Raw genomic sequence first — 14,091 nt, 5'->3', positions numbered from 1 at the left:
ACAAGAGGCCCGAGTTCATCAGCTGGGGCCTATATCATGCATTAGAGTTTATACGAGGTCGGTAACTGACGCACTTTACCGTGGAATTAGATGTTCGTTGTTTCCTTATCATTTCCCCCTAAACAGATATGGATGGATCAACTGTGATACTTAGAAACTTAGACTTGTTCTTCCATCCATCCATCCATCCATCCATCCATCCATCCATCCATTTTCCAAACCGCTTATCCTACTGGGTCGCGGGGAGTCCGGAGCCTATCGAAAGCAATGGGCACGAGGCAGGGAACAACCCAGGGCCACATTCATGCAGCATTCACTCACATATGGACTCCTATGGGCAATTTAGTAAATTAGCCTCAGCATGTTTTTGGACTGTGGGAAACCGGAGTACCCGGAGACTCGAACCCGGGTCCCGGGCAACAGGGCTAACCACTGCACCACCATGCCGCCCCTAGACTTGTTCTTGTAAATTCAAATTTTAATATTCCTAATGCTCTTAGAAGTACCCAATGTGATAATGACTTGATTTAATTGACTTCAATTCCCCTTAAGATTATACTCCGCATTAAACTAAAGCTGAAACATTTCTGTAGAAGAATGCATCATACGTCCGTGTTTTTATATAGAGATATTTTTGGTGCTTTCTTATATTTCAAATGGCCAGACGATTTTAGTTCTTAATTTTCATTGCCATATCTTAAAATGGTGTGTACTGCAGATAACAATCTTGACCGAAAAGTTATTTTTCCGCGGGGTTTAAACAAATAATGTTATCGTCCACTATTTCAAAATAAACATTTCTTTTGAACTGCATCCAAAACCTGTTTCACTGCAGATAAGACATTCAGAGCTACAAGGGAGTTTCCCGAATATGGGCGTTAATAATGGCGAGTTACGTTTGCATATTGTACATTGATTTGGCGCATTAAGCCACATTAGGCCTTTTCAAGGGAACCCCCGATTTTTCAAAGTTAAAAGTCACCGTTTCTAAATTATTAAATCGGGCAGCTCCTATTAAAGCTGGGTTGTGTTTTCATTGTGACACACCATCTCGCAGTTTTGCTTCCGTGCTTTGTTTTTCACCTGAATTTCCTTTATGGAAGTACCCTACCTTAAATGAGTTAAGCACATAAACGAGGAAATTCTCATTGTTTACTGCCGTTTCAACTTGCTATTTTAGTACGCCAATGTTAAAATTTTAAATGCAAACGGAAAAATCTGTATTTCTGTATTTCTGAGTCCAGACAGTGTTTGGCACTACGGTTTAAATCGTTCAAACACGCAGTTACAGAACTGAATGAATTTAGTAATGATTCATATTTTAATAGCAATAATATTTTATGCATTATTGTTATGGCATGATACTAAACTAGAAACACAGACAGATGACAAGTATTACCCTTAATAATGCATTTGACCTGTTCACCTGTTCCACTTATAATAGGCGTATATTTTGTACATGTTTTCCGTTGGTGAAAATGGACCAAAAAGCTTGACCGTCATTTTCATTTAACTTTGTTCTCATTTCTCCAGTGGGGAAATGAGTTTTTTATTAAGTCTACTACGCTCACTGAGGTCTGTTCTCTGTCTAATAGTGATGACTGATGTTGATGACACATACCCAGATAGGCTGTTTTCTATCGTTGTTCATCCAACACCCACAAAACGCATCATACTTACCTTAACGTTTCAACGCGCGTAACTGATGCACACATAACCTATTATTGTCCCGTAACGTGACGTCTAGTCTGCTCTCCGGTACCTGTCAACTCCGCTCCGCCATCTGCACCCGATATAATTAAACTAAAATAAATGAAAGTTAAACTTTGAAAGAAATGCAAATTAAAATAAAGAAATTCATATTAATCAAACCACGGAAACGATTTTATATTTTGACAAACGGCCGCCTAAATTAGTTTGTTTCGCTTATCTGACTTCTGATTTAAAAGGGAAAACCCGAACCGAATAGATGAGATCACACGCCAGGATGGATGGATGGCAAAGCAACAGATCCATCGATAAGCGTTTGATGTTTGCTGGGGGGTAGAAAAACTACATCTTCCTTACCCTGTGTGTCAACATGCGTATCTGATGAACACATAACCTACTATTTTGTCTATCTAAAGGTACCAACAATCCGCTTATGCATAGGTCCGAAGTGCCTGCGCTGAACATGCGCAATGCTGGTCTTGCTAATTAATTGCAAGAAATGTGTAACGCGGGTGAAAGATTTGATGTAACTAACAGATGCCGATAGAAAATATCGAATTTTTACATGTTTAATTAATTAATAGCGCATTAGAGACCTAGTGTGTATGACCTCATGTGGTCTTTAAGAGCTCCGTCACTTCAGAGTAAGTATTACCTGAAGGGAACCAATAAACCGCTTATGCAAAGGTGCCGGCGTAAAACCTAGATATTTAGACTCAGATGTCGGGGGCGCTGCCCCCCCCCCCCTCCTCCAGATTCCACCTCAACTGTAACCCAAGAGCCTATACTATAAATGGCCGAACTGGATACAGGGGTACACCTAGCGAACCATCATCACAGGGTACACAAGTCACCTAACATGTTTGTTCACTGCAGGAGGAAACCGGAGTACTAGGAGGAAAGTCACATGACTTAAGGGAAAACACTGAAATTCCACACAGTTCTTGGGGCAGGAAGTGATCCTACAGCCCTGTACGAATGAGGCAACAGATCCATCCAATAAATATCATCACATAGCCATAGATTGGGTGAAGAGTGTCGGAGTTTTATTGCAAATGAAACAGACACTGTAATAACCCTCCCATGAATATGTATAGAAACTGAGGGTCACTGGAATACAGTGACCCAGTGTCATATTTCTGGAACCCCCTTGAGATAATGCGTGCTCTGCGACATGGCATGTTAAGCTGCTGGAAGTATTGTGTGACAAAGGATTGAGTGTAGCCATGATCTGAAACCCCTGGTTAGCCAGCAGTTCTGAGGTATTTGCAGTGTTGCTTAGTGATGCTGAATTGGTATTAAGGGGAGTATTCATTGCTAAGATAACATCCCCCCCCCCCCCCCCAAACCGTTACACTACCAGCGGCTTGTCCACTGACCAGGGGCAGTGGAGGGGTCTTGGTAAGTTTCCTGGCCCAGGAAAGGGGGTGCTCTTGGTAAGTTCTGAAATTTGTGTGATTGTTGCCAGAGGGGAAATTGGTCAGATTTGCTGGGGGGTGCAGCCCAAGGATGCCCCGGCACCCCCCACCTCCTCTGCTACTGCCATTGACCCAAGGATCCATGATATTTTTGCCATCAGCAAGTTACCACAGAAATGAGGATGATTAGATGAGTCACATGTCTCCTCTTATTGCCATCCAGTTTTGGTAACTGTGTGCCCACTGTCACCATAATATTCATCATCTTAGCTAATGGGAATAATGGAGCCTGGATCTACTTCAGTGTCTGCACATTATGAGATAATCTTCAGCACACCAGTGCTACCCTGGACTGTTTTTACACTTCCTGTTAGGTCGACTGAATCTGGGCATTTCTTGTCACCTCTCTCATTAACAAGGTGTTTTTGCCAGGTAAATGATGCTGACTAGGTGTTTTTCTACATCACATCATTCTCAGGAAATTTTAGACAATGTAGTGCGTGAAAATTCCAGTGACCATTTGTTATGCTTAAATCACTGTCTCGCACATTGGAAAGCTGAATTAAACAGAAACTGAAACTCTTAGACTATCTATCCATACTTCGATGCAGCACGGTAGAAAATAAGTTTCAATAATGTTTGTCATACTCGGAAATATATCTTAATTTTAAGCGTTATGTCCAGACAGAAGGGGGCGCACTTCTCTACTTCTGTCGCTTCGCATTGAGCTGGGCTGCCGAACTGCAGGGGGCTTGTGTGACATGTTCGGGTTTTTTTCGGGGGAGTGTATCTTTTTTTGGCAGTAAAATTCCCTCTAATCCGCTATAAAAACTGGTCTGTGACCAAGTGCCGAGCATTGCAGCTCGGATCGAGACACTGAAAACTTCTGTTTTTGTCCTTTCCACTTTCATATAAGCTTGTGTTATTTAAAAATAATAGTAAAATCTTTTCAAATGTCGACTTTCATGTTCATTTGGATGTTCATATTGCCTTCAGCAGGTAAGAGGGTAAAGGCAAACATATAAACGTATTATAACGCATTTGTCCGTGCAGTGCAAACTTTAAAAATCGATTTGACGTTTTGTTTCTGCTTTCATGTATTTGCCGAAGATTTACTAATTTTATTTATTGACTTTCTTCTTAGACCTGTTCTCCGTAACACTTAGTCCACGTGATGCAGTGTGGAGAGTGGGGGACACGCAGGTGATGAAATGCACGGCCGTGGACTGTCCCGGCAGAGCCCACATCATGTTCAGCCGCCCGGGTGATGAACTCCTGTTTGCTGAAACTGAACGACTTGCAAACCAATCTCTAATCCATTTTGCTCCTGTGGAACATCGGCACAACTACCAAATTGTTTGTAAAATCACTTGCGATGGGCTAAAAGCTAAACAAAGCACAACAACAATAACTGTATACTGTAAGTAATAATTACGCTTCATCTATTTAAATGAATATCAAAATTGTTTAAAAAAATGTAATTAGAAATATGAAACTTCTATTTGACTATGCGGGTCTAGCATCACCTGAATTTCCTTCCAAATATTAGGCTTTTTTGCACAGTTAAACATTAAACATCTCTTTTTTTCAGCTTTTCCAAATGATCCAGTCATTTCTGGAACTACGAATTTAATGGAGAATGAAACGCGGGACCTGAGCTGTAATGTATACAATGTCTCTGCGCCGGACTATGCACGAATTGAGTGGTCTTTGGGGGATACGGTCGTTCATGAAAATACAGAGTATACGGCTACATATACTGCATCCTCCACATACACGATCACGCCAGAAGTTAAGGATAACGGGAAAAAGCTCACATGCAGAGCAACTATATTTGGGAAAGGAATACCAGAAGAATATCAAACCAGAGAAACCACGGAGATCGTCAACGTGCTGTGTAAGTGCCTATTGTCATATACATGTAAGCTGTAGATCAGAATATTAAAAGCACTCAAAAATGTAGACTAAGACTGAGCTGCCAGTCATTGGTTGGAATTTCAGTCATTCAGGCTGCTATTTGCATTTTCTGCAGATGCACCCAGGGATGTTAGAATATCTGACCAAATGACAGTGGCCTTTGGGGAGAACTTCACCTTGACATGCGAGGCAGATGGGAACCCAAAGCCCCAGGTGCAATGGAAGAAGCTGGGCGGCAGTGCCCCCCTTGCCACTGGGCAGGGACAGCAGAAGTTTGTCATTGAAGGTGCCACCCGGTCCCATGCGGGTGAATATGAGTGTGTAGTGAGCAACTCGGTTGGAAGAAAGACTGCAAAAGTGGCTGTGATTGTCCAAGGTTAGTGGCTGAAATGGAATCTTATTATGATGGGAAAGTGGGATTGCATGGTCTTATTGCATATAAGGTCTATGGGTAACATGAGCAGATCCTCACTTTGTTTTTATAATTTGGGATGTTAAACAGATTTGTTTCTCTGACAGGCTCACCCCGGAACACGTCCATCATGGTGAGCCCAACCGGCCAGCTTAAGGAGGGCGACGTGGTGACAATCAGCTGCCTCTCAGACGCTCTCCCAGCAGGCCGTGTGGTCCTGAGTAGAGTGTCTGAAGACGGGACGACCGAGCTGAACTCCACGTCTGGCTCCTCCACCTCCATCACATTGTCCCCTGCCGTCCTGGCCCACTCCGGCCAGTATAAGTGCGAAGCCAGCAACCAGTATGGCAAACAGACATTCATGGTGGACGTCAGCGTGAGAGGTAAGTCCCTCGCAGGAATTCCAGGTATTTTCCATCCATGAAGTCATGCGTCCTTTGTGAGCCAAACCCCGAATTTCACTTCCGCTTCTTCATGAATTATACTCCTGTCTATTCAAAGTAGTCTCCCGTTTAGTACCTCTTTACTAAACTTGACATTTACATGTTTGCGTACCGTCCACCTACATCAAGAAACCGACTGACTGTACTTCCCCCTTAAACTGCTGCATAAACTGTTATCTCCACTTTCAGTGCCGCTGTAACCTTTGTCAAGGTGTGATATATGCATAGCTCTGATTTCTGATTTATGACTTTGATATAGTGCCTCATATCTCTCAATTCTTCTCCCCCATCCAGCCCCACCCAGAAACACCACAGTCGAGGTGTTCCCTTCGTCACAGGTGCACGAGGGCCAGAACATCACCATCTGCTGTAAGACCGTGAGCTTCCCACCAGCACGTGTGACCCTCAGGAAGCTGGATGGTGACAGGGATATCTATTCCGCCAGTGGCACCTTCCTGCTGCAAAATGTCATGGCCACCGACGCAGGATCATACCTTGTCAATGTCACCAACGACCTGGGCCACCAGACGGAAGTTTTCAGCATTAATGTGCTGGGTGAGTCGAGCAGAAAGGGCAGAGAGCCTTAGCTGCTGATCGCTAACCCAGCTCAGCTATTTAGCTTGTTGTTGATGTATTTTCCACGCTGATCCGATTTTGTCTTTTGTCACGTACAGAGAAACACACCAGCCCTTCAACCCAATGGCCCGAGCTGTTAATCCCTACTATTGGGGTGATGTGTACAGTGGTAACGGCGAGCCTGATCATCTACCATCTGCGGAAGTCCAGGTTGAATAACTCCTATGAGATGGCCAAGAGCAGCCCTGGGCCTGTGTAGTCCCAGACATCAGGCGTTTTTGTGGAACATGCACTGAATGTCAAACCTCCATCAGGAGAACAATGGTTCTCCGGGGCACTCGTTGATCTTCTTCTTCACAGTTTGCACTTAAATAAAACTTCAGGATAACTGCATAGGGTGGCACAGTAACTTAGATGGTAGCAATGCAGTCTCACGCCTCCAGGGACCATGTGAGCTGTGCATAGTCGTCTGTCTGTGCCTGTATCCTCTTGCTGTTCAAAAACATTCAATTAGGCCATTTGGTGTCCCTGTATTGCCCATAGTGTGACTGTCTGCTGTACCTGCTGCTTCCTTTTATAGCCTTCAAGCTAACCATGATTCTGAACTGGATAAGCAGTTATGGAATATGGATGGAAGCGTGTTCAGGGCCGTTATGTGTAGTGTATGTATGAGACACGTACTGGTCCTGAGGGGAACTGCAGGCTGACTGCGTCTGGCCTCCATTAGACCAAACCGGAATGTCAGAGGAAGAAGCCAGAGATTCTGCGTGTCTTCAGCTTTCACTCATCTGTAAGAATACAGGAATGGTGGAAGGATGTCAAATTTAGGGCAGCACGGGGATACAAAATGTAATGAAGAAAGGGAGCATCCAGTATCAGCTGGAAATGCCTTAAATCTAATGCTGGAATGACTGACAACCATGACTGAAGCCTGTTAACAGATGGGCCTTTGGCAGCTCTCTGGAAAAAGCTCTCGATCGTTCAAAGAATCCAAGCTGCCGATGAACACGGTGACCTCCTTTTTTTATTATTAAATGATCAAATGCTAGTGATCAGAAGGTTGCCAGCTCAAATCCCAGGATCAGCAGAACCGTTTCACAAAGCCTCCAATCACTCCAGGGGTCGGTTGTCCCTGCGTTCTCGAAAAATATGCGTCACTTTGGAGAAAAGCGTGTGCTGAAAAATTAAAATGTGAGCGTAAACGTGTGTGATGATTTTATTGAAATGGAATGAATGTAAAAGCATCTGTTTCGTTCTTTTTAAGGTGACATACAAATACATTGATACCTGTGACACATCCTGTGTTTTCTGCTCTTTTGTTCTGCATTGTCGTCATTCGCACCTGCTGGTACAGAGAGTTATTATTTCTTTACCATCAGTTTCGGATGCAGGATTTTTTGAACTGGGGGAACAACAGCTTAGATTGCCGATGAAAAATGAGGTTATTTCCGATGGGATGAACTGGGGAAGTTCTTATGCTTTTCTGCGTGACTCACTTTTTGTTCCCAGATGAACTTTCACTTTCTGTTATAGCCTGTATGCATCAGGGGTTTCTTATGGAAATTCCAAACACCACCACCTTGTATTTAAAAGTCAGTAGTGGTGCAGTGTGGAGAACAAAAGATCTGAAATGTTGGCCCCTTGATCAGGGGCAAATCCAGGGGGCAGCTAGAGGAGGCCATGCTGCCCCAAGTAAATTCATCGCCACCTCTGTTGCCACCCAGCGTCAAATAGTAAAAAGGAAATACGGATTTTTATTTACTAAAAGGGACCACAGAATAGATAGGGTTCGATGCCCCCCCTTCCCAAAAAAATAACTCGCCCCGGATGGCCAGCCCAATTAAAATGTTTGGTAGGCGCCACTGCCCTCCGTATCAGCATTAGCATCTGGGTCAGGCGTAGCGCCAGGGAACATGGAACCACGTGACTCGAGGCTTCTAAGCAGTTTTATTTTAGACTCAGTCTTTCCATGTGGGGGGGGGTTCACTGGGCTTTCAGAAGAATGGACACTGACACACACTTAACAGGCAAAGCTTAATACCGTGACCAGCTCTGCTCACCTCAATCTCTGCTGTTGCCTGACTTACCGCCGAAACAGATAACGGAGCCGCGCTGGTAGACGGCAAATCAGAGAGCAAGCAATATATATATATTGGATTCTGGCAAGCCATTTTCTGGTTAATAGAATAATTTGTGTTTCGGGAATATTATGTTTTAGTCAGAAAGCATGTTTTACAGAACGTACAATACCATTGAAAAGCGTGAGAACACTTGCTTGAAATTAATTTTTTTTCATAATGATAGTATATAATGTTTTCCTGTAAATACATGAGAATACAAAGTAACAATATACAGAACATATATGGTCTCCAGTAGGTTTACTCCTATTACTAGCTATTGGCTGGTACACTACGGTGGGCAACAATTTTGGCGCTTAAAAATCCTCCACGGAAACATTTTTACACAAAAGCAGCAGAACGGTATACACTCAGAAAAAAGGTACCAGTTTGTACCTTTCCTTGTCCCTTGGGCTGTACCTCACTATTCTGCACCTTTTAAGGTACACAAATGGACTCCCCAAGGTACAAACTACACTAATGTAGCCCCAATGGTACAAAAATTTTCCTCAGAGTTCATTTCTGTACCTTAAATGTACAAACCTACAGGGTACAATCAGCAGACCCTTGAGGGTACAGACCCAGTGACAAGCAAAGGTACAAATTGGAGTTTAGGAGTTCTGGACAATGTCAGTCTACTGATGGAAAAAACACTGTCCATAAATTTACAAAATGTTCGTTTCAAAATGCTCCTGCAGCAGATTTCTAGGAAATAATCCCGCACGTGTTTACTGACATGTAGGAGCGCACAGCTTCTGAAGCAGCACGGAGTTTTATCGGAAAGTGTTGCTTTGAGTGTTTCATGTGGGCTATTCCTGCATTGCACATTCTGCCCTGGCTTTTAAAATAGACTGCTGTCATGGCAACCGTGGAGCGTCAGCACTAAGGCAGAAGGATGCAATGCTTTTTTGGAGAATGAATCGGAGAAGAGAGAGTATTGTATTGTAAGCCCTTAAGGGTGACATAAGTTTATATTATCATCAACAACTTATAAGCTATAACCCACTGAGTGTGTTGTAAACCTGCTACTACAAGTTGTTTTTTAATATAGCTCATTTGTAAGTTGGACTTCTGTTGACACCAGCTAGTGGTCTCCCCATTGCATCACCCTCAGTGTGAACAAGACAATCTTCATTACAATAGTGCAACTGAGTTTCTAAGGACCAAAACAGGGTGCGATCCTGCCTCAGAGATCAAAAGGAGACTGACCATGGATATATTTTATTTAGTACATATAAATGTTTTTATGGAATATCTTAGAGGTGGCCGATGGAAGGTTTATGATTTGTTTCAGAGTAATCCTTGTCACGGTTTTGCTATACAGTACATTGAGCAGATAGTGATTTTAATAATCAGCCTGTAGCAAACTGTAGCTAATTCATTTTCTGCTACAGATAGAATTGAGTTTACTCAGTCCTCCAGCTTATGGCAGACTTTGACAGTGTGGGACAGCATTAATGTAGATCAGTGTTTCCCAATCCGGTCCTCAGAGACCCACAGCCGGTCCACGTTTTTGCTCCCTCCCAGCTCCCTGCTGGAGATCTGTTCAGTTACATCCTTTTTGTGGACCCTAATGTGAACTTGGAGTAACAGTCAAGTTGTTACAAGGTTAAGCCTTGTGGCCTCTGGCATTCTATGACTTAGAAATAGGTTGTACTGTTGATCTGTATGGGATGTAAAGAAACAACAGCCATATGGTTACTATTTGAGACAATAGTCATTTATATTAAATGTCTTTCTACAATAAATAGAAGACATAATTGTTTTAACCACACTGTTTGACCTGATCTTGGTCCTGACAGTGAGGTCCTGAGAAAGGCCCATCTTCTACATCCTGAGGTTTGCGAAATATATTTTTAAAACAGTTCCATAGTCTCTCCATCACCTCCCCGAGCCCCTCACATCCAAAACTGTCTTCGCTGCAGATCTTCTGACCTGCCGGCGCCTGTCAGCTGACTCAGGAGGCAGCTTTCCTCACTGCCGGTGCCCCCAGCCCATGGACGGCGCGTCACTCGAGGTCTCAGATGTGGAACGTTCATTGTCAGTGACCCAGGCGGAAATTATTCCAGAGGCGCGAGCAGAATTATTCTCACGGGGAAACTTCAGCCTGACTACTTGTTGGCATCTCTCTAACGCATCCTGCTAAATCCAACTCACTGGCGAGTGGTGATCACTTGTTAGTCCTGCTTCTCTTTACGTCCGAATGTCCAAAACACACAGGTCATTCAAGGTCAGGTGTTCCTATAAGTCACGCTCCTCATAAGGTAGCAGTACTTGTGGATCTGTAGGAGGCCGTAAGGAATCATGGACCATATGGCTACTATATTAGACACAATCAATCATTTTAAAAAGTCTTTCTACGTGAAGACATGACTGTTCTAACCCTCAGTTTCCAGCTACATTGTATTATGTAAGATGAACACACAGCAGGATGTTCTTCTCCTCAACAAAGTTCAACAATGTTGAACCTGAGGCAATAGCTCTTAAAAGAAACTTGCTGAGATTTGCAAGATGAAGATACTTATTGTTCAGACAAATTCAAGCTGTTTTCTGATCATTGTTCACCAACAAAAACACATCCGTTTGCTCGCCGCATTTCAAGTACAGTAAAATCCCGTTATAGTGGACTCACGTATAACGGAATATTATATAATTATAACGGAAGGTCCGCTGGTCCCGGCCGTGCGCCTTTAAGAACATGCAGAAAAAGCATCAGATATAGCGGACTCGCATATAACGGAATTGCTTGGGGAAGGAAGCTGTTCCTCAGATGTGTGATACGTGATTTAATACATTTGTAGAATTTCCTGGGTGGGAGTGGTGAGAACAAGGCATGGTCAGGATGGTTGGTGTCCTTAATGTTGTTTGTGGGTTTGTTTCTACAGCGGATGGTCTACATACCATGGAGTTCTTGTAGTTCTGTACCAGTGATTCTGGTTGCTGTTTTCACAGTCTTCTGTAACATTGTATGGCCTTGTAGAGTTAGGCTGCCAAACCATGTTGTAATACAGCCTGTCTGTACATTTTCTGTTGTGCACCGATTCACAAGGGCTTTGGTGCCCACGCCAAAACTCTTGGGGTGCCTTAGAAAGCCCAACCACTCTGGTATCACCTGCAGATTTCATAATGCTGATATCATTATACTTAGCAACACAATCGTGTGACAACAAACTATACAAAAGAGGACTGAGATAGCAACTTTGAGGAACACTGGTGTTAAGAATTAATGTGGGTGAGTGAGTTTTGCCTATTCTCACAGTCTGTAAAAAGTCAAGTAACCAATGGCAGACGGAGTTGCAATCTGTATGCTCTCTGATCTCTGTGTTCCATATGCTGTTGTTCTCTCTCTCTACCTTACATAAAAGACATTCATGAATGGAAATTGATTGAAATAATAGAATTGGCAACCTATATATGATTAAAATGTGTCACATTACGCATCAGAAAGAAGACCAGACCCAGGTTGTTTTCTTCTCCTTTACAGCCTCTTGGACTTCATCCTTCCACCATCTCACTTGCTTGTCAATAAACGATATGTCAGGGTTTGTCTTCCTAAGGATTACAGCAGCGATGGCATGGGCCAACACTGGCCTAGGGGCTTCAGCAAGTTAGCTGGGGTCCTGATGGTAGGTAGTTCCCTGCCATTGAGCGTTCTGATGTTCATGGTGGCTAACCGGAGGTGCCAATGTTGGCTCACTTTCTGGGGGTGTCGGAGATGTTGATGATGGTGATAATAATGTTGATGATGATGATGATGATGTTGATGATCGGCTAACTTCTTTAGCCTGTTCCATCCATAAGCAGGTAGCCCTTGCATACTGTTCACGTTGTTCAGGCAAAGATGACGTGCAGATAACTGTGGATATGAATGAATGACATGATGTTATTGAGACCAGAAGAATACTACAAGAGGTGTGTTGCTCCACATGGCATCGGAGACCCTCCCTGTTAGCTAAGTTACCAAGGTCCCTTGTTTCCAGCGGGCACCGTGAGGAGGTGGTGATGTGGTTTTTGTCGGCCATTTTTACTTTATCTTTAATTTCTTTGGAACGTTGTTCAATTTTTTCACAAAGATTGAACAAAATTCCAATGAAATCAGACAGAAAACTCTCATGCCCCGCTCTTCCGATCCTCCCGTGTGCCATGCCCCCGCATCTACCCCGTGTTTCCTGTTGCTGTCATTAGTTCTGTGTTTTTAGTCCACCTTTCAGTTTGTTTCCCCAGTCCGGTCATTAACATTACATGTTGTTGTTCCATGTAATAGCCCTCAATAAAATCCTTTGTCCGTATTTACGGCTCCCCTCTCCTGCTTCCGTGTGCTGGTCGTGACAAAAACAAATGGATAGACAGAAAAATTTGGAAATTCTGGAAATTTTCCAAACTTTCTCCAGCAATATGCTTCTAGCCTACTTGTGCTGAATTAACTGTTCTAACAAGTCAGTCCTTAATTATTGATTCCGTCTTTCTTCCATCCATCCATTCCATCCATTTTCCAAACCGCTTATCCTACTGGGTCGCGGGGAGTCCGGAGCCTATCCCAGAAGCATTGGGCACGAGGCAGGGAACAACCCAGGATGGGGGACCAGCCCATCGCAGGGCACACTCACACACCATTCACTCTCACACGCATTCCTATGGGCAATTTAGCAGGTCCAATTAGCCTCAGCATATTTTTGGACTGTGGGGGGAAACCGGAGTACCCGAAGGAAACACCACGACGACATGGAGAGAACATGCAAACTCCACACACATGTGACCCAGGCGGAGACTCGAACCGGGGTGGTGTGAGGCAACAGTGCTAACCACTGCACCACCATGCCGCCCCTCCATCTTTCTTACTCAGAATAAAAAAACACACTGAATCAAACAAAAAGAAATGTCACATGTTTTGTGTAACCAATCCCCCTCAAAGTCTTTATCTTGCTGTTAATTACATCTGAAGAATGCAGTAAATCATTTGTACATCAGCACTTTTTGTTTTCACATTTCCCTGTACGAGACAGGAATGGAGAGATAAGCACTAACTGGAGCCGTGCCTGGCCCATCCCCCCTCCCCCAGAATTGGCCGGCTTGCAGCTGAATCACTCATGAGAATGATACCAGCTCTGGGGCTCCTGTTTGTTAACACATCTGACAAATCATGAAATAATACAGGCCAGATCTCGACCTGCCATCTCGGAGTGAGTAGAACACTTCAACCACCATTTTGCTGGAGCAGTTTCTCTTAAGTGCTTAGTTTAAAGGTATGGAAGCAAATGACAGTACAATAAAGCATAATTATGTTTTCGAGCAACAACAAGAGTAATATGGGTGTTATGCAAGTTATCCAAATCGCATGTGATTTGGTAACCACTGTGATCCTTTGAAAGATACAGGATATGGAAATTCACACTCTGTATTCCAAAACTGCCCGTAAAAGTTTGGTTATGGGTTGACAAAGTGATTTCAACACTGGCCTTTAACCCCCAGTTGCTATACTGATTATCTGCCGCTTTGGA

General features: G+C 43.5%; 1 protein-coding gene across 1 annotated transcript; it reads left to right on the top strand.

Moving 5' to 3' along the window:
• The first annotated feature begins 3,917 nt into the window (after positions 1–3,917).
• Positions 3,918–7,773, top strand: vcam1b (vascular cell adhesion molecule 1b). The gene is made up of 7 exons (XM_048976034.1): positions 3,918–4,127; positions 4,273–4,548; positions 4,720–5,025; positions 5,161–5,421; positions 5,565–5,840; positions 6,195–6,455; positions 6,575–7,773. The coding sequence occupies exons 1-7, from the start codon at positions 4,082–4,084 to the stop codon at positions 6,733–6,735; spliced, it is 1,587 nt and encodes a 528-aa protein (XP_048831991.1). The 5' UTR covers positions 3,918–4,081; the 3' UTR covers positions 6,736–7,773.
• The last annotated feature ends 6,318 nt before the right edge of the window (positions 7,774–14,091 follow it).

This window comes from Brienomyrus brachyistius, chromosome 15 (assembly GCF_023856365.1).
Source record: "Brienomyrus brachyistius isolate T26 chromosome 15, BBRACH_0.4, whole genome shotgun sequence".
NCBI lineage: Eukaryota > Metazoa > Chordata > Actinopteri > Osteoglossiformes > Mormyridae > Brienomyrus > Brienomyrus brachyistius.
This window is presented reverse-complemented; position numbering and strand designations above follow the sequence as displayed.